We start from the raw sequence: 22549 nt of genomic DNA, 5'->3' as shown, positions 1-22549 counted from the left end.
CTTTTTAAAGGAATACATTAATGTTTTCTATAAGAATAAAAATGTTTAACTGATACTGGAAAATTTAAACTTATCAAATTATTTCTTGAAAATGATACCCAAAATACATAAAGTAATAAAAACTTTCTACCTTTTTTTCATCCTATCCTACACAATTTGTAAAGATCTAGGCCAAATTATGTCATAATAAATAACCTGGTATCTCTTACTAAACAATTGTGTGATATTAGATATATCCAAATGCTTTCTGTATACAGTACAATGATAAAATCAATGTGTGTCATAGTATGATTAATAGAATATTAAAGTCATTATACACTCACTATGTTTCTTACACTTTAAACCCTGAAACTTTAATTATCTTAATACCCCTCAAACGTTATCGAATGACCTTATCTTTATTATATCCATCAAATGTATTTTAGTTCATTTTACACAAATCCATACATATTTTTGTTTGTTAAAACTAAATATTTGTACTTAAAAAATTGAAAAAGTAACAGTAGCCCACATATATAGTATATAGGACAAATTGCACTATTTAAGATGGAAACTCTTTGTGTGTACCTATGTATGTATTTTTGTCATTCCATACAATTTATTAGTTTCAAGTTTTCAAATTCGAATAGAATGTACATAAAGTATCAGTAAATCTACAGTGTCTCTGGAGATACCACGCCAATTATTCTGATTTGCAAGTATTACTAAAGTTAGTCTGAAATATGTACTTTATATATATGCAAATTTTCAGCATTTTCATTCAGTAGCTTATTGTTTAAAATATTATAAGGTGAGACAACGTTAGTCCAGTTTATCACTTGCTTTCCAGTGAAATTATCAATTTACTCTCCAACATAAAGAACATCTTTAACCCAAAATAAGATGTGTTTTGATATGAAGGTTACTTTTAGGTGTAATTGTATTTCATAATTCTGTATGATGAGATTAGACACTTTAACGCAACCAGCCGTTTTAAGGTTCGTATAATAGCTAGGAGTCTATATATGACATAGCCTTCTATATAACCCGTCACTTATTCCATATACATATGAAGAATCTTGCGGACAGTCTTGCATTATTTAATGCAATGCTTCATAAATACCCCTACATGTGAGCAGTATCTATCAAATGATTACTTTTGCATAAATAAAGTATATACACGTGCGCACACATCCGACATTCGTGACATCCCTGCACGTATATATACATGTGTCGCAACTTACACAGAATCATTTTTATGATGTTTTACTTACTGTTTATTATTTCGCTGTATATTTGTAGATGTCATAAAATCGATCTAGTATAATGGCCATATATGTATGTCTTCATGCAGTTTATATAAATAATTGTATACTTATAAAAGGGACTCAAATTAAAAAAAAATAATGAGTAAATTTTTAGTATCCGGCGGGGATATTTATCGGCCCTGTAATTTCATTTGACCCAGTTTGACAAATAATGAAATTTAAACAATTTCTCTGCTTCTCACAAAATATAAGTAAATGAGTAAAAATTTCCGGGCTAACGCCAATTGTATGGTATCACACTACTAAAACTTCTTAAAATATTGCAATCGGAACATCTCGTATTTTTGCCGAGAAGATGCGATTCAAAAGATGTAACTGTAATTTATCACAGACAATAGCTTGCAATACGCTTTATTTATAAAGATATAACCCAATACATTTTATATCTGCTCTGATTATTAATAAGGAAAGAAAAACCATTGGATTTGGCTTGTATAGTTATTAGGTAATTAATATCATATCATAATGTCAACCGAGGTCTTCCGAATGTGAATTTGGTCTTACAACACTAAATATAATGCTAACGGGTTGTCTACCTTGTTTTACATACAGAGTTCCAAGCTCGTTCGAAAGATATGATCATTTATTTTGACAACACACCAAATTATTTTTTTTATCCAATAGTGGTTTCATTAGCCTCCGTGCATCAAAATAGTGTACACACGAACACAACCTTGTTGGCTGTAAGATTATCTCAAAGTTGTTGGAGTATCATATGTGGTGATACAAGAACTTTAAATTATTTCCATTCTTATTAAGTAGTTTAGTACAAAAATTACATCTCCTGTCTGCATTTAAGTCAGTCGGTTATGTCCCAAAGTTAACTGAAACCAATGCCTTATTTTTCTTAACTCTTACGTTAAATCACGGATTTATATTACATAATATACATATATGTAATATAAATCCGTGATTATATATATAAAAATTCTTAAATTATTTAAAACAACAGTGAGCATCTTATCGATGGGAGTAAAAATAACAAAATTAAAACATTTAAACACTTTTATTGTTCAAGGAACTCAATTAACAAGCGATTGAAAATACACAAATCTAGCTATCAATTAATAGATAGATATATAAAGGTTTTTATTTTATGAACGATCTTGTGTATTTTGAATTAATACAAAGTATTAAGAACAGTATGTATAATTATAACAGACTAAATAGAAACTATACAACAACCACTCATCGTGTCTTCAGTTTTAACAGGAAATCAACTTAAATGATATGATATATGTAAGTTTACCAGGTTGGTGTCAATTAATGGTTTCTTGATTATCAATGTTTAACATATTAACACTCTACTCATGATATGATTCTAAAGCGAATATCAACATTTTTTTTTTCAAATTGCTTGCAAACTTGTATTTAAAAAAGGCCATATTTCAATTAAAGTCTAATCAAGTGTGAGGTCTAACACTAGGATTTAATTAAGGAATGTGATCTTCAGTTTTAATCCGGATTACATGTATTAAGTATCTAAACAAAATCTTTCACACTTTCGAAAATTGATGTAATGTGCAAAACTTAAGCTTAAAACAACAATTCTCCAAAGTTCAGGAAAGGTCATTATTTCAGCAAAACCAATGCTATAAAATCTCTATCAAAATGTACATGGTGTTACATAAATATCTTTGATGAAGTTGCAACTAATTACCCGCGCATAATATGCTAAAACTAAGTAGGATAGCTCCACTATTACCCAGTCATGCACAATTTTTTTTTATCAGTCTTTGAAATAAGCACTCTGAGTGTTAATTAAACATCTTTTTACTCGCCCAACTTGCGTTTTCATAAATAGTGGTGAAAATTAGTCAATCATCTTAACGTGAAGATGTTCGGGTTTGTTAGAAATATAGCTGACTTTAAAATAAAATAACCTAATGTCTCATTGGAATGTACAATTGATTCAATGCCAGCAGTAGGTAAAGTACCATGAAAATTATTAAGGGTTTAAATAGTTATAATTTTCAATAACTTTGTTTCACTTTATTAGTACAGGTAACAACACAACATTCAGCTCCTGATAAAGACATGCTTTAAAATACTGCATCGTTAAATGAAATTATGATTAAAAAGCTTGTATGTGAAATTTTATGTGGCATTGAGTTAAGATATTGGTTTTACTTTGTTGAATTTTTGTAGTTGTTTAACTTTATTAATAACTATGATTTTTTGTCCATGGAAAAAAAGTCACAGCAAGATGAAACTGTAGGATGCAGGTTTTCTTGCCAGTGTTATTTTCACACTTGATATCAACTTGCATACTTTAAGTGACAGTATCATAATTAAATAGATCCAAAATAAAATTGATGAAAACCATTGGGTGCTGCACATTTCACTTCATCCGATATTTATATACATGTTTATTACCCTTGCCAGATTTTTTTCCGCCTTTTTTGTGTCGCCTTGAAAAGGTGACATATAGGATTACTTTTGTCGGCGGTGTCGGCGGCGTCTGTGTCGTTGTCGGCTTCGGCGTCCCCTAAAGCTTGTCCGGAGCATAACTCAGTCACTATAAGTCTGATGACTTCAAACTTGGTATGCATGCTTCTTTCAATAACCCGAAGTGCAGTGCACAAGGACCGGTACTCTGCAGTTCTTATTTTTTGAGTTATTGCCCTTTGTTAATTTTCATACTTTAATTTTGTCCGGGCCATTTCTCTTCAACTAAAAAAGCTATGGACTTGAAACTTCATAGGATGATAGATCTCATTAAGAAAAAGTGCAGTGCACAAGAACTGGTACTCTGCACTTCTTATTTTTTGAGTTATTGCCCTTCATAGGATGATAGGTCTCATTAAGAAAAAGTGCAGTGCACAAGAACAGGTACTATGCAGTTCTTATTTTTTGAGTTATTGCCCTTTGTTTATTTTCATACTTTAATTTTGTCCGGGCCATTTCAACTTGAGTATAAAAGCTATGGACTTGAAACTTCATAGGATGATAGCTCTCATTAAGAAGAAGTGCAGTGCACAAGAATCGGTACTCTGCATTTCTTAATTTTTGAGTTATGGCCCTTTGTTAATTTTCATACTTAATTTTTGTCCAAGCCATTTCTCCGAAAGTATAAAAGTTATGGACTTGAAACTTCATAGGATGATAGATCTCATTAAGAAAAAGTGCAGTGCATAAGAACTGATACTCTGCATTTCTTATTTTTTGAGTTATTGCCCTTTGTTGATTTTCTCACTTTATTTTTGTCCTGGTCATTTCTCCTCAAGTATGAAAGCTATGGACTTCAAACATCATACAATGATAGATCTTATTGATAATAAGTGCAATGCACAGAAACTGCTGCTCTGCACTTATTATTTTTTTAGTTATTGCCCTTTGTTATTTTTCATATTTCATTTTTGTCCTGGCCATTTCTCCTAAACTACATTGTTCACAAGGCGACACATCCGACTCGCGGAGTTCTAGTGATTGGATATTGATCACCCGAAAGAAATTGATATAACCGAGCCAGATGGGTAATATACACACTAAATTTCCCCGTTGGGTACCCAACATTATAAACAACATGCGCTGAGGTGATGCGAGTACGGTTCGATTTTACGCGGTGTAAATTCCGATTTACAAGCACTTTTTAACTGTCAAATGATAAATATTTACCAAAGTAGAGTAATGATACATATTCCCATCAGTATTGAAAACAAATATGACCTTGTGAAAACTTGATATTAATTACAAAAAAGTGCGTTCAATAGACTACTCCTTTTCTCTTGTTTACATTCGTTAGGTACGGGAAAAATACGTCATGTATTTATTTGACGTCATGTTGTAATGAAGAGGTACCCTAAAGGGAATCTTATTTCGACGTTTCACTTGAAACAGCAATGATTTTTTTTAAATCGTCTAAACTCGGCAGGGGAAGGGTAATGAAATAATTATTTTGGTTTTGGAGTGATATATGTTGATATATTACCTGCCAAGATAAAATATCACCCTCCCGAGCCGTTATAATATCTTAGCAGGTAATATATCCACATATATCACTCCAAAACCAAAATAACATATAATGTTTGATAATATTTCACCTTATATCTATCATGTAAACAATGATATCTAAAGCAGTTATGCAACAAACCTATGTTTTGCTGTGTGGCATTCTTTAAATTTTCAACCACCACCTCTGTGACTCTGTTTTCAGGATCTGAAATAGTGTTAAATTGTGTCTTAAACAATGATAACATTCCTTAAAATGTTAAATTCCCTTGATAAATGACAAAGTTATGGTCTGGAATTTGATCCTGGTGGACAGACATATTAACTGTTAAACAGAGGGTCAATGGCAGCTTATTCTGTTTTCATTCTATTATTTTGCTGTGTACTTACATGGTCTCCTATCTATTATTGGTCAAGTCACACAACACTTGAAGAGACAGGCTGTGCCCATTTCTATATCCTGTTTTTATATTTCGCCCATTCTCAATAAAATAAAGCATTTGAGGTTGAAAAATATTAAAAATTTGATGTTGTCATTGTGTCATTTTTTATCGCTGAAGTAAATGTTTAGGGTATTTTGCAAGTTTGCCAGAAATATTTTGAACAAGAAACTATGATATAACAGGATGGCATTTATTTCGGTAATGACACTGTATTTCTTCGGTAACGTAGATTTCAGATCTAATAATGTGACATATTGGCTGCATATTAATAACAAATGTCTGTAAAATATATCAAAATCTGTAAATTCTCTATCTAGAGGAACTTTCTAACCCAGGAAAATTCAAAGAAGTTGGGTACCTTGCTAATTTTCAGTCAGTTTCTTCAAAGTTAAAATATTCGTAGAAAGCAAAAATAGTCAATTTTGAAAATGATTATTTTATGTCTTCATTCAAAGGATATATATATCATATATAAATATTGAGAGGTCGAATGCATACACAATTTTTGTATTAGCAATTTTTTTCTCAAAATATTCAACTTTCCACTTTCTTAATATTTGGAAAATTTAGTACTAAACAGTTCGATATTTATCCCATATAGGATGTCACGTATGTTTTCATTTTAGTCAAATGCAAGTAAAGGTTGAAAACAATTTTATTTTTTTGTAAAATAATTTATATTTATGGATATATTTTAACATTATTATATATAGAATGAATACGGCCAGTAAGCTCTTTGCAGAAACGAATTAGTTGTTGCTGAGAACATCAATATCTTGTAATATATTTTTTAAATTTCTGCTGGTACATCAACATATTATTAACATATCTTCCCTTTGTAAAAACAATTTTGTGTCTTCTTACATCTAATACAAGGTAACCGTTACTAACAGGCATGCTAATCCCAACTTTACCTTTAATTTTCAAAAATTGTTGAATTGTAAGTTGGAGTAACGTATGTTTCACACTCGCTTATTTATGAACTTTTTATCACGGAATTTAAACTTACATGTAAAAAATCGACTTTTTTATTTAGGAATCAAATGCACATCATTCTATTGTCATAAAAATGCGATTTTTATGTTTTTATATATGCATGTGTAAACAATATAAAGTCTGTTTGATAAAAGTAACGTTTGTTTCACTGTGGTTACTTAAACAAGTAAAAACACGACCAAAGTTAACAAAATTACTTACTAATGTCAAATAGAAGTTAATGTTGATGTGTATACGTGCTTTCTGACTTCAATTTCCCTTTTGAATAAACTTACTTTAAAAAGTTGATAACGTATGTTTCTGTAACGTATGTTTCATTTTTACATTTAAAAGTGGTTAAAAATGACGCAAGACCGTTTAAGCCGCCATAATTTGTGGTTAATATATCAGAGTTACACATATGTTAATATTCTTTCTTGTTTGGATTCTTCTTTGAATGGATTGGCTCTTAAATAATGGTAACGTATGTTTCTTTTTAAAGTGCTGTTGAAAAGATTTGAATAAAAAATGAAAATTTCCGAAAATAGAATAATATTTGAGAGGCTGCAAGCTTATTTTTACTTATAATTATATATATGCTGTATTATTAAGCATGCATCAATTCAATTATGTAATTTGGGTTTCACTTCTTATTGTTTTAGGTTTGTCACTTTTTATTTATATGCATTTGGCGACATTTGATCATTCATTATACCAATGAGATTTTAACAGTCAAATATAATTTTTACCAATAATCAAAGTGCATATACACACAGCAATGACTAATTGCACATGTTTCGTTTATTCTGGAACTTATTTTTCTGAAACACAATTTCAAAGTTGAAAATTCTAGGTGGCGACAGTAACGTATGTTACATTTTAGGGCATTAATGGTACTTGTAAAAGAAAAATAACAGATAGAAAGGTAAAACTGAGAGTGTCCCTATTAGACAAAGTGGCAGCCACCTTTCTAACGACATTTTGACCTCAAGAAAAACCTTCGTATTAGAGCTACCCAGTGGAACATCAAATGCTGTGTTTTATTGAGAATGAGCGATTTACATTTTCCAACAAACTTATATTAAGAGTTTAAAGATAAAAATGTATTACCTAGCGAACAATAGAAGATTCTTCGGATATCTGTTCATGCAACAAAATGTCACTTAAAGCTTCAGACACAAGGGCTGAAATGATAAATATTATAACACTATTATCTTACTTTTTCCTTATATTGTACATGTAAAAATATATGCTTCAGTTATATGTAAATATATAGACAAGATAAATACTGTTTTAAACTTTACAATATCTTTGAATATGATTACATTTAAAATTACCTTTTTAGTCTTTTAACTTAAACTGAAAAAGGGGTCACAAACAAGGAATGGAGTTCAATAAAATGTTGTACTGTGGATGAACATAAACCATTATAGTTAAATAATGTTTGTCATGTTTATTCTATTTAATTCTTAGATCATGCAAACTTTATACGACTATTATATTTCAGTTTATGTTTATTTAAAAAACTATAGGATGCATATACCTTTAACGGGGATGCCTAATTTTCATCACTGATTCTAGTTTATATTATTAGCATGAAAGTATGATAAGGAAAAGTTACGAAAAGAATTTAATATTAGACATGTTGTCTTTCATTCTTATCCTTATTTAAGAATATTTGAATTGCTCTGTGCATGTTGTAAAATGTAACATGTATATTATATATTCTGAGAAAACTTACGTATGTTAGCATCTTAGTAAAAGTGTTGTTTTTTCTTTTCTTTAAGTACCTTTTAGAATAATGTTAACTGAGATAACATTTGTAGTACTGGTAATATACAGAGGAACTACATGTACATGCAGTTCTCTGTTTAGTGCCGATTTTTTTTTATATCATAATTGCATATATATTTATGAAAATATTCCCTTTTTACCTTTATTTGGACTTGTATCTGATGGCATCTTTACATCAACTTTACTGACAGCACTAGATTGCTGATGCTCCCTGAAATTAATGTATGAATACAATTTTTAAGTAATATTGATTGCTTTATTAGATTGAAATTAGTACAAACATTCGTTATATACATGTAATGGTGCAGAAAAAATAATGAAAGATGTTATATGGTTTATGTTAAGTGTATAAGTTAAAAAAAATTAACATTCTACAAGGCTTCAATTATAAAGCAGACAAAACATGCATGGATCAGTTCTATTAAACCATTTTCAAGTTTTTAATTAAATGTAACAGAATTGAACTTACTGGATGTCAAATGATTTCAAATTTGACAATACTGTCCTGAGGCTACACTTCCCATAACAACTAGGCTCTTTAAAAGGCACTGAAGGACAGCCCACCAAAACAACATTCACCTGCCTTGCCTTTATGTTGGAATAAGGAATTTTTGCTGATCCTGTGGCTTTTTCTATAATATTTACAAAGAAAGGCATTGTTTTACAACTCATCATGTTCCTTGTCTAACTCAAAAGAGAATTTTGTAAATAAACTAAAACAGGAAGATGGTGATGGCTTATCTGGCTCAGGAGAATCTTTGGAGTGAAAGTTAAGAGAAATCAAACAACAAGACTTAAAGATTTTCAACCTTTCTTAATTACATGTCTTTGTTACTGTAGAGACCAACCCTATGAAATTAATTTAAAACAGTAGTGAATTAGATAATTGTACAAAGATGATTACTGGCAATTAATGATGTACAACATGCTATTATTAATTTTAAAAGCTCTCTTTTTATTACCACTTTGTGCAAATAAGATATATGTTCATTTCATAGGGTACATGTCGTTAGTTGTTCATTTAATAAAGAAGGCACCTTAAACGTGATCATCAAAAAAGAGATTTAAAAACTTTCATAACTAAGCATTTTAAGCATACACATCATAATTTCTGGACTTATTTCCGAGACAATTTAAAGATATACTAATTGCCCTGTAAATATAATCCTTGAGTGAAATATCTTAATCATGGAAGTCTATAACATTCTTCCTGAATATGTGTAATTTGAATCTAAGGATGAACAATAGCTATTACTTAAGGTCATTATCACCCTCACAAGCAACTTTGACTTTTGAAAAATTGTGGTCTGAAAAAAAAGCAATCCCAAGCTAGGTCTTTATATAAAATTGCTATATACTAAGTTTTATTACAATCTATAAAAAAAACCTGTTTTTTAATGACTCTAAATATATTCATATTGTGACCACCTGTATAGTGTGTAGAGTTTTATTCATACCATATCTACTTCGAATTAAGTCAAAACATTTTTAGCTTGACTATACAAAGTATATGGAGAGCTGTCCTACTTGCCCCGCCGCCGGTGTCTGCATCCAGATTTCAGATTAAAGTGCAGTAAAATATTTTCCACTATAACTTTTTCATTTCTGAAGATATCAACTTCAAACTTCGAATATATCATATGTTCCTTATCATCCACCACATCTTATGTGACAAGTTTCCTTAACACTAGCACCAATATTTTCAGATTTATCTTGCCTTGAACTAAGAAATTTTAAACACTATTTTTAGCTCACCTGTCACAAAGTGACAGGGTGAGCTTTTGTCGGTGTCCGTCCGGCCGTCATCCATAAACTTTTACTTTAAATGACATCTCCTCATAAACCACTAAGCCCATTTCACCCAAACTTCACAGGTATGTTTCTTTGGTGGTCACCTTTGAAAATTGTTCAAACAATTAAATTCCATGCAGAACTCTGGTTGCCATGGCAACCAAAAGAAAAAACTTAAAATATCTTCTTCTATAAAACCCAAAAAGCTAGAGCTAAGATATTTGGCATGTTTGTTCAAATAAAAGCCCTGGGGTCAAAATTAGCTCCGCCCCAGGGGGTCATTGATTTTCCCTATATGCATACATTAAAAACTTAAAAAATCTCCTTTTAAAGAACCCAAAGAGCTAGAGCTAAGATATTTATCATGAAACATGTTCTAATGGGTGTTTACCAAGTTTGTTCAAATAAAAGCCCTGGGGTCAAAATTGGCCCCGCCCCAGGGGGTCTTTGATTTCCCTATATGCATATAGTAAAAACTTAAAAAATCTTCTTTTAAAGAACCCCAAGAGCTAGAGCTAAGATATTTAGCATGAAACATGTTCTAATGGATTTCTACCAAGTTTGTTCAAATGAGAGCCCTGGGGTCAAAATTGGCCCGCCCCGGGGGTCATTCATTTTCCTTATATGTGTACAGTAAAAACTTAAAAAATCTTCTTTGAAAAAACTCAAATAGCTAGAGTTTAGATATTAAGCACAAAACACCTTCTAGTGAGTGTCTACAAAGTTTGTTCAAATAAAAGCCCTGGGGTCAAAATTAGCCGGCCCCAGGGGACATTGATTTTCCTTATATGTGTATAGCAAAAACTTAAAAATCTTCTTTGAAAAAACCCGAATAGCTAGAGTTTAGATATTAAGCATGAGACAATTTATAGTATGTGTCTACAAAGATTTTTCAAATAAAAGCCCTTGGGTCAAAACTGGCCCTGCCCCAGGTGTGTCATTGTTTTTAACTATATGTGTAAAGAAAAAACTTGAAAAAATCTTCTTTTAAAAAACCCAAGGAGCTAGACCTTAGATGTTTAGCATGAAACATCTTCAAATGGGTGTCTACCAAGTTTGTTCAAATAAAAGCCCTGGGGTTTAAACTGGCCCCGTTCCAGGGGCCTATATACAGGTGAGCGACTTCAGGGCCATCATGGCCCTCTTGTTTACTGTTACTTCTTTATTTTTTAAGGGATCAACTTCAAACCTAAAATATATGTTCCTTGTCATCAACCATATGTGATAAGGTTCTTAACTCTAGCACCAATATTTTCAGTTTTATCTCACCTTGAACACCAATACTTTCAGATTTATCTTTTCCTAAAAAATTACTACTTTTTGCTGTTACTTCTTTATTTCCTATGGGATCAACTTCAAACTTCAAATATATGTTCCATATCATCAACCATATGTGACAAGGTTCATAACTCTAGCACTAATATCTTCAGATTTATCTTCCCTTGAACTTAGAATTTTCCTTTAAAAATATTATTTTTCTATCACCAATATTGCAAGAATTATCTCCTCTTAAACTTTGATTTTTTTACTTGAAAAATGTTATTTTTTCTATAACTTCTTTACTTTTCAAGGTATCTACCTCAAACTTCAAATACTTATTTCTTATCATCAATTATATCTTTTGTGACAAGGTTCATAACTCTCGAAGCAATATTTTCAAATTAATCTCTTTTTGAATTTAAGATTTTCTTTAAGAAATAGTTTAACTTCTTTACTTTTTAGCTTGACTTTTAGAAGAATATGAGAGCTATTGTAGTCCCACGGCTTCGGCGTCTGCAACTGCATTGGTTAAAGTTTTTAAGAAGTCAAATATATCAATTATTGCTTGAGATATTCAATTGAAACTTACAATACTTATTTATAGTAACCATGTTCATCAGATTGACAAGTTGGATAACTCTGCCTACAATATTTACAGAATTATGCCCCTTTTTAACTTAGAAATTTTGGTTAAAGTTTTTGTAAAGTCAAATATCTCAATAATTGCTTGAGATATTCAATTGAAACTTACAAGACTTATTTATAGTAATAATGTACATATGATTGACAAGTTGGATAACTCTGCCTACAATATTTACAGAATTACACCCCTTTTTAACTTAAAAATTTTGGTTAAATTTTTTGTAAAGTCAAATATCTCAATTATTGCTTGAGATATTCAATTGAAACTTACAGTACTTATTAACAGTAACAATATACATCAGATTGACAAGTTGGATAAATCTGCCTACAATATTTACAGAATTATGCCCCTTTTAACTTAGAAATTTTGGTTAAAGTTCGTTTTTCAGTCAAATATCTCAATAACTATCAGAGATTTTGATTTTAAACTTCTCATATGCATGAAGAGTCATAATTGTATGTCAATTACCAAGTTCCATAATTCTATCTTGCATTTAGGCTGATTTATCTCCCCTTTTCTACTTAGTCTCTTGGTTAATGTTTACATGCAAGTTTTACATATCTCAATAACTATTAAAGATATTTATTTAAAACTTCACATATGCATTTAGAATCATAATTGTAGGTCACTGACCAAGATCCATATAATTCTATCTTGCATTTAGGCTGATTTTTCTCCCCTTTTTCAACTTAGAAATTCATGGTAAAGTTTTGCTTGTAAGCTGTTATCTCCATAACTACTTTAGGGTTTGTGCCTTTTTGGGGGACATTTATATGCATTCATAATAATAAAGCAGTGATTTACTCGATAAAACATCTTAATATCAAGCCTTTGTACCTTTTCGGTACATTTTATGTATTCATAGGTAAGCATTATTTAATATACTCAATAAAACACTCTTGTGACAACTTTTTGGAAAAGTCGAGCCTTACTGTCCTCAGACAGTTCTTGTTAAGGTATTTACTTCAAACTTTATATATACATTTCTTATCATTACACACATATTGTGTGACAAGGTTCATAACTCTAGCATGACTATTTCCTTGAACTTGGACGACAAATTTTTTACTTGAACTTAATATATAAATATACATAATTGAATAACTGATTTTTTTCATAGTTTTGTCTTCCTTACTGGTCCAGTATTTAATAAGTGGAGCTTCGCTGTCTCCTGTGACAGCTCTTGTTGTTTTATATTTGTAAAGATGCTGTGTAGCAATTACCAATACTTTCTAACATCAAATTTGTGCATAGTGTATCTTTAAAAATGTTTATTTAATTAGCATGGCAGCATTAAACCTAGTTAATCATGTCATTAAATTGATTGATGTTGATAAAGTGCATGCCTCATAAATTTAGCTGTCTCAGTCACCCTAAGCTTTATCAGACAATACATCAATACATACATATTGAAATAAAATGAACAGAATGTAATATCCTTACCTCTTACTATTTTGAAAACTTTTGAATGAATACATGTGTTTAAGTCTCTAGTATATTGACTAGATATGACCCTTGACATATCACAGACACGCGATATAGAAGTGTCAATCATCGTTAATGGGCGGTCTTATCATTTATGCAGACAGATGATACGTTAGCCAGGTAAGCAGTACGGGGTAAGCATTCATTAAATTTCTGGCGAACTTTGTGCCTCAATTCCACCAGCTCAGCTTCCTTGTTTGGTTTAGGAGTGCTTGCACTGGTACTATCTGAAATACATTCCACTTTTTATTAAGTACCTTTAAAAATATATTTTTACTTATGTCCAGTGATACAATAAGAAATATTATAATTCAAATTATGAAACCTTACATGAATATTCAGATGTAATCGGCGGATTTGAAACCATTTTTTACACTGGTCAAGTCCATATTTTGGCATTTTTGATAAACCCAAAACTGCTTGAAAAATAAGAGAAATATCTATCAATGAATGATTAATAAATTCATATGCATATGACCTTGAATTTTCATGCACAAGAAATAAAAAGAATGCAGTTTTTGGCATCAGATAATTCTAAAACTATTTATGAATATATGTTACCTGTCAAATTAAGATATGCCCTGTACTGTTTTTCAAGCTTATTGCACTTGAAGAAGTTCAGTGCCTTATCACTGCCAGCAATAGAAATTGGGCCACCACTTAAATCAAGCCCAAGGCCGCCAAAACTGTAGCCAACTTTCTGTAAATCATGTGCCTATTAAAATAAATGAGTAATGTTAATGGGTATACATGTGTGTGCTCTTTTGGTCTGTATGTAAAGATACTTAATGCGTGTATTTTTATTCTATGGAAATTCAAAAGTTGCGATTCAGCTTTGTTTATTTACTATCAGCAAAGAAACAATTACAATAAAATGCGCTTAATTACTTACTGTCATGATTGTCTGATGATATATTTTGTTGAAGATTAAACAAGTTGAAAATTTTAAAAGAACTCTGGTTAGATGCATTGGCAAAAAAGATTCACCGGAGCCTGTGCAATGAACCAGTATTATATCCAGATTACAATCATACTCAGACTACTTATTACTGTATTGATATTTTCCAAGCTCTTTCAAAACATCTCTGGTAATATTGATCAAAGGCAAAATACATCTCATATCAAAATGATTATTAAAATTATAAAAAAAAATGTAAACATGACTAAAGGTGAAAAAATATAATTACTGCTTCAGAAATCACTTGAAGCTTTTGCTTAATGACTTTTTCGCGGTCCATATATAAAAGTGGACACTCTCTCATCGTAGCCGATCTTTCAGTGAACTTCGCTTTCTCTTGTGAAGAAAGACCTTTCCATTTTTCCGCAGAGGATTTAAAAAATAATTTAGGGTCTTGTGAGCCTGAAACAGATTTGACAGGGTATTGGTTTTACACATTTGTTTTCACAGAAAAAGAGTAACAATTCTACCGGAAAACGGAAACATGAAACTTTTACAGGATAAATTAAGTTTGATTCATGATTTTCATTTTCTAATAAATGTCTGAGATCACTGATCAGAACATTGTAAAAAAAAACTTTCTTTAAATCTTAATTTTTTAAATATAATATACAAATAAGAACAAGATTGCATTTGTGAAAAAATGCAATATTCCACTGCATAAATACGACATGCACTTAATATATATTTAGTAGAAACAAATGTAGTGTTTTGTTTCTATACAATGCAGCAGTGTCTCGTGACACAGTTTGTTAAGGTCATTTTTCAGCATTTCAAATGAAAAACAATATGGTTTAGATACAAAGGCAATACTCAAAATAAAAGCAACATTTCTCTTGTAGAGTTTATGGCCTTTAGACAAAGTCCCGGCCAGTGATTCTTGCATAACACATGTATGAACAAGAGCTGTCACAGAATGTGACAAATGCCCCCGATGGATTCTAGTTATAAACCACCCATTACATGTTAAGTTTGGTGGTAAAAAACCCTAGCAGTGACCTTTAATTTAGACAAAGAAACATGGGTCTTGTTTACAGCACAATGTCCATCTAAAGTGATTTTATATTTTTAAATAAAAATTGAAACTTTCATGTGTATGGAAGTTACAGAGCGGACACATCAACCACCATTTATATGTATATAACATAAATATTGAAAATGTTTTAACCCCAACAGTGACATTGAACTAAGGCATAGGAACACGGGTCTTAAGGGCAACACATCATACATTCATGATAATTTCCTATGTGAAATAAAATCATGCATATTAATTTCAGAGAAGACACGACCATCTCTGCCTATATTTATATTTACATCAAAATTGACAAAGTTTGAACCTCACAGTGGCCTTGACCTAAGTCATAGAAACCCTGAGTCTTGTTCACGACATACATCCACCTATGGTTGTTTCATATATGAAAGAAAAATTAAATTCATGCATACCAAAGTTTCTGAGCCGACATTACCATATATAACATAAAAATTTAAAATGACAAAGTTTGAATCCCAAGAGTGACCTTAATTTTAGTCAAAGAAATCCGGGTCTTTTTTCGCGACACACCATACAACTATGGTTATTTCTTATGTGAAAGAAAAAATAAAAGCCTTTCATGCATACTGAAGTTTCTGAGCGGACACAACCACCACGATCTATATTTATATAACACAAAAATTACAAAGTTAGAACGCCTAGAGTTGACCTTAGTGGTAGAAACCCGAGTCTTGTTCGCCACACAACACACCATACATCTATGGTTATTTCATATATGAAAGAAAAATCAAAATCCTTCCATGTATACTGAAGTTTCAAAGCGGACACGACCACCACCTTTTATATTTATATAACATAAAGAATGACAAAGTTTGAACCCCCCACATTGACCTTGATCTTAGTTGTAGGAACCCGAGTCTTGTTCGTGTCACACCATACATCTATGGTAATTTTTATATATGAAAGAAAAATTACAATCCTTCAGGTCCACTTAATTGTACATATAACCCTTGAAGTTTTCCAAATTAAAACATTTTTGTTATCCTTTAGTTAAAATTAAAAAAATCCCCATAATAATAACTTGTACATGGACATTAACCCCTTACTTAACTAAATGCTCTTATACAAACAGACGGAAGGCAGACAGTGAGTGATCACGTAGCTCATTTTGAGCATGTTGTCTACTTTAAGGCCGTAAAGGGCTTTTTAATTTATACAATGTGTACATATATACATCAATCTTAAACCATAAAAACTCTCTTAATTACCTCTTTCTTCAGAACTTAACAACAGAGAATAAGCATTAGGCCCACAATTGTACTTCTTGCCTTCTGACGGTTTGCTTGTTGCCCCTTCCAACCTTTTTACGTTCGCCCTTTTGTTACCTATCCAAACCTACAAGAAAGAACATTTTAAAATAAACTTTAAAGAAGCTGCACCCCCCACCTGCGTTTGTAACTAGCTTAACGTTTGCTTCATAATCAAATGCAAAGATAGTCATTTATGTGGAAGGTTTAATTTATATACATATAAAATGATATGCTGAAATTAATTTTTTTGGGATAAAATGGTTTTGAGCCATTACCTACATGTTTGATATTTTTCCAGAATTATAAGGCCTGGGTTTTTTAGTTTTTTTTTCATTTGATAATACATATCACGAGCATACATTTGTTTAATCGCATACGCTAGCGGTTTGGGAATTAAGTTTTCTTTCCATACATGCATAGTGTTGTTTGATTGCTGACATTCATAAAAAGATTGACAGATAAAAGTGGTTGCTCGACATAAAGATTGGCCACAATACAATTAGATGACAAATTGAGGAAAAGTTACATAACAAATGAAAGAATTTGTCGGAAAATTATCATGGGGATTTAAAGTGGTCGCTAAAGTCAAAAGTCGCTTAAAATATGGTCACTTCAGGTAATAAGGGGTCTATACAGGGCAGAGAAGGTCAGGACGGTTGTGGGTTGTGTGTAATCAGGATGATGTGACATCTACTTTCAATTACAACGACTTGGTAGAAGGGGGGGGGGGCAGATCTAGCGACTTCTGCTTAATATATAAAGTTTCACTTTACACTAAACTTTACAACAGAAGCAATTAGACTATGGTGGATTTTAATATGCATAAATTTATTTTTGTCACCTCTATTCTTTCTGGGGTAGTGCTGAGCTGTCTGGCAACTTGTATAATTCTTTCTTTACATGACTTCTTTGTGGAAGTCATGCCATCTCCCCAAGCCTCCTCCAACACCCTTACTTCTTCCTCATTAAAATATTTTCTCTCCCTCTTCTGTAAAATAAATATCTTAATTTATTCTGCAAAATGAAAAAATACAAATAAAAGAAATGTTATTTAAAAAATATAATATAATAATGATAATAGATTGTGACTATGCATAATATAATACCGGTAGCTTTTCTTACGTTTGGTCAACAGAATAGAATATCATTTTTACATTTCCTTAATCATGGCATGTTAAAACATTACTATAGAGCTGATATGTGAAAAATTGTTATATAAAACATCGAAGATCAGAATAACATTTCGAAATTCTCCTTCAGACGAAGGAAAGAAGTATTTCATATCTATAATTTCATTCTTTGACTTCTGAAACATTTTTCTTGAAGGCTTTGAACTCGACAAAACAACTTCAAATGACTATGTGGCTGTGTCCTATGAGTAAGTCTAATTACATATATATGTATATATGAAAACACAATTGAAGCCTATTAAGGAATTTAGCATGCCAATTAATTGCCATGACTTTCTATATCTCGGAATGTAGCATTTACAAAATGTATCTAAATGAATCAGTACGCTTGGTTGAAAATTATCATGGGGTATGCTTATTTTACATTGACTAATCACCTGTGGACTGATAAATAAAAAATACATTTAAATCTTCTAGTATAAAATTGTCTGTTAGATACGGTGGCACAGAGGTTACATGCGTGTGTTTTATTTATCTCGTGTGCACGAGATACTATGTTGTGCCAAGAATTAGAAAGTCGTGCACACGAGATAATAAAGAGACGTGGGAACGAAATAATTAGGTGGTGCGCACGAGATTCTATGTCATGGCCACCACTTACTATGTCGTGTTCACGAGATAATATATATATATGAATTTTCTTAGTTAACTAGAAATGTATCCTAGGACAATGCTGTCCCAACTTCACCTGCCTGACAAAGTGCCATATATAGTAGATATTGATTGGAAACTGATTTTACATTAACTTCATCGAATAGATCAATGCCAAAGCACCCTATTTTACCGGTACAATATAAATTAACAATATGCCCTATCAATTTCATTGTATTTCTAATAACATCATTACAAACACCATACTGTTGCATAAATCAAGACCTAAAACAACATCATTTCCGATTTCAGCTACTACAACCTTGGTCTTATAAAGGTGTCTTTTAAACCTCAGGTCTATCTCTATTTGTCCCTTGATTTTTAATAGATCACCACTTGTTGATGATACAGAAAGTTTAAAAGGTATAATTTTGTTATTGCTCTTAAGTTTAAGCCAAAGATTTTCTGAGGTACAGCATGCCTTACTGCATCATTCAAATCAATGGGTCTAGCTTGTTTTATCTTGAGACGCATGTCTGAATTTACAAGTGCATCTATGAATTGTTCTTTAGCTAAAGTGTCACGAACATCTATAGGAGCATGCGGGTACGGCAAGTTTGCAAGACGACGAACATCTTGTCCAAGTTCAGCCATTGATTCAGTAGCTTTTTGATGTCTATCTCTCAACTGAACTCTATATAACTCAGTCTGATTTCTTGGTGAAAATCTATCTTCGAGTGCTCTCACAAGTTCCTCATAATTGTGTGTCTTTGATGTCAAATTTCCGAACACTCCTTGAGCTTGGCCTCGTAAGGATACAGATAAGTATAAACCTTTCTCATTTTCATTCCAACCATTCAAAGTTGCACAAGCGTCAAAGTGTGCTTTATAGTTTGTCCATTCACAAGTTCCGTCATGAGTTGCAGGTTTCATGAAAGTAGACCTTGAATCATTTACTTTGTAATCAAAACTTTTGTCTGAAGTTTGATTGTTATCCAATTTCTGTTGTTCTTTTGGAGTTTCAGGGGGTAGCAAGTCAACAATCCTCCGTCTTTGGGTGATCATTGGTCTTTCACATCCCTCTCATGTTTTTCACTTTGAACAGGCAATGAAGGCAAAATACGTCTAGGCTTTGAGGTAGTCTTTCTACTTGGTGTAAAACCTTCATAAGTATTCTCTGTTTTTACCATGACAGGTGTTGATGTAGTCAGCTCAATACTTGTCTGGTCAATTTGTCTTTGAAGACTATCAATCTTTCTCTGGAGTTTCAGCCTACGATTCTCATTCCTAAGATTTTCCATTTCATCATACATATAACAAAAGTCTTCATCGGACCATTTACTTCTATACTCAGCCATGTTCTTAAAAGTCTAGGGTAAGTAAGCCTATCGTTAGCTAGAATTGTCCCCCGTTGGGCGCCAATTTTGTAACGTGCACGGGCTAGCTGTTATATATATAATTTTTCTTGTGGCTACTTTACCAGTTGATTAGTTACAAATGATTATGCAATAATTTGTTTAAACTTTGGAATCAAGTTTAATTAACTAATGTTATAACAGTAATGTGCTTGAAAGATAATAAGTGGTCCTTGAACTTGATATAAAATTGGGGTGACACTTTTTAGGCTACTTAATATATATAGAAAAACCACTTGGATATCGAGTTTTCAATACTTTAGTAATAACAATTACACCTAAAGCAATGTTAAATTGATGCAATTGAAATACTTCGTAAATAGTGCAAGAACCCAAGTAATTAAACTCAAATATTAATTAATTATTTCTGTAGTGTTGATTTATGTGTGTTTGCGTTTGTTTACCCTCGCCACCGGAAAGAGACCATATGGGCGAGCAATAGTGTTGCTGTAGTGTTGACACTTCGGCAGCTGGACAGAGACTGATTGTCCGCAGCATTGAGCTCTATTTATATCCAATCATGTAGTTATATTTAATGATCGTTTACTGAAGTTGAAGAAATCAAGCATCTAACAGATATTGATAATGGGTCGAATATTAGTACTAATGGCATTGAGTTTGAATGATTTTAAGGACGAATTGTTCTTGATATTTTAGAAATAACAAAAATATGCCCGTTATATCAAATAATTGCTACGAGAAAGTTGTTTAATCTATTCATTTAATTTTTATGTATTTTTTACTCATTTATAAAAGATCAAACTATAATTTTAAACCCAAGATAACATATTTGTTTATAATTTAATTCACCGACAATTTAGGTACAAAACCACTAAATCATAGAATCTAGGCAGAATAGAACAATCGTCACAAAAACAATACTTTACGAAATGGGTTTTTCTTTTCTATGGCTAAAACTAAACAAAATTAATACATCATTTCAAATAATAAAGAATAGAATATTATATTATATATTCAGAAATATATAATTCAAGTAGATTACAAACATACAGTATGTATATAATTACGACCTCGAATTTGAAAAATACTTAATTGTGTAAATATAAATAAATACAGAGTACAACTGACGCAATTTCGGTAATCATCACATAATCTAGAAATTGAAATTGGTAGGCACAACGGAGTTCCAAGAGAAAATAGACTATGTCAACAATGCAATATGCATGTCATCGAAAATGAATTCCATTTTTTACTCGTTTGTCCAAAATATTATAACCTTCGTAAGAAATTTTTAAAACCATATTTTTGCAGTTGGCCTACACTACAAAATTGGAACTTTAATGTCATCTTAAAGTGAAAAAGAACTTAATAATTTGTCAAAATATTTATAATTTTCACTTAAAGTAAGACACTCTGATTAACTTGTATATTTTTAGATCTACATAAAGACATACCGTAAATAACATATCTGCATGATTGTATTTGTATACATATATAAAGACAATAATAACAATTTATTTCAACATTAAGTATACTCGGTATATCTCAATGTTAATTGCTAAATCTCATGAAGATATATTGTTAATAACTTCTCTGAAAACATTTTGTACTGTATTATGAACAATTTATTGTAAAAATATCTTACACTTTAATACCTCTATTAGCTATATGTAGTTAAATGCCAAATAACATATTGAATTGAATGGATTTTATCGTTGAACCGAAATTTAGGGTATCATTATCCAAATTTTCTTTATCTTCTCATGATTTGGCTATTGAACGTGGACGGCATAGAAATATACAAATGTACCAAGAAATGAAAGCTTGTGTAGAAATTGTAATGTCGGTCATTTTGTATTAATATGGTCTAAATTTCAGGACTTAAGATCAAAATATATAAAGACATATTATTATACGTGTCCAACTAAACAGAAAACCTCATATGTGCAAAATCAAAATCAATGATTTATAATTCAGCAAAATATATACTATGCAAACTTGCGAAATAACTAGTCATCTTTAATGCAAATACATATATTATACATGCATTGACCTCTTCTGTAAACCATGTCTTTGTATTAAAAATTGTAATTTTTGCTATGGAACATGTTGTTTTAATGCAATAAAATATTTGTTGTTGTTTGTAATTGCCAGGTTTGTCTTTGTGTATGCTTTGAGAAGCCGAATTAGTCTCGTCCATAAGAACCAATACATTTATGTAGTCCTCTTCATCTTCCATTGTAATTCACAGGTGTGTTGGTTCTATAACTTGTTTATGAAGTCAAACTTGGAGTACGATGGAAGTATTACTATATGCCGTTCTTCCTTAGAAATGTTTCTGTCAGATTGATCATCCGCTGTACTGAAATAAATTGGTTCTAAAATTAACCTTCAAAGCGCATATCTTTGCAACATAAAATATCAAGTGTACAATAAACTTAACAAAATGTACTACATTCCATCTAATAAGTATTACACATTCAT

The 22549-nt window shown here is 31.3% G+C and overlaps 2 protein-coding genes across 2 annotated transcripts; both read right to left on the bottom strand.

Moving 5' to 3' along the window:
- Positions 1–5395: 5395 nt before the first annotated feature.
- Positions 5396–13726, bottom strand: LOC132758162 (uncharacterized). Its single transcript, XM_060749697.1, has 5 exons — positions 13608–13726; positions 8940–9102; positions 8611–8681; positions 7787–7860; positions 5396–5466 (listed from the first exon to the last, which is right to left on the bottom strand). Exons 1-4 carry the CDS (start codon positions 13717–13719, stop codon positions 7787–7789), a joined length of 420 nt encoding a protein of 139 aa, XP_060605680.1. The 5' UTR covers positions 13720–13726; the 3' UTR covers positions 5396–5466.
- LOC132758160 (uncharacterized) lies at positions 13722–18843 on the bottom strand. The gene is made up of 5 exons (XM_060749695.1): positions 17750–18843; positions 16867–16993; positions 14837–15009; positions 14211–14364; positions 13722–13876 (listed from the first exon to the last, which is right to left on the bottom strand). Exons 1-5 carry the CDS (start codon positions 17828–17830, stop codon positions 13722–13724), a joined length of 690 nt encoding a protein of 229 aa, XP_060605678.1. The 5' UTR covers positions 17831–18843.
- Positions 18844–22549: the final 3706 nt, after the last annotated feature.

The sequence above is a fragment of the Ruditapes philippinarum genome, unplaced genomic scaffold (genome assembly GCF_026571515.1).
Source record: "Ruditapes philippinarum isolate M1 unplaced genomic scaffold, ASM2657151v2 ctg3484_1_1_1_1, whole genome shotgun sequence".
Lineage (NCBI taxonomy): Eukaryota > Metazoa > Mollusca > Bivalvia > Venerida > Veneridae > Ruditapes > Ruditapes philippinarum.
The sequence above is the reverse complement of the archived record's forward strand: the minus strand, read 5'-3'. Positions and strand labels throughout refer to the sequence as shown.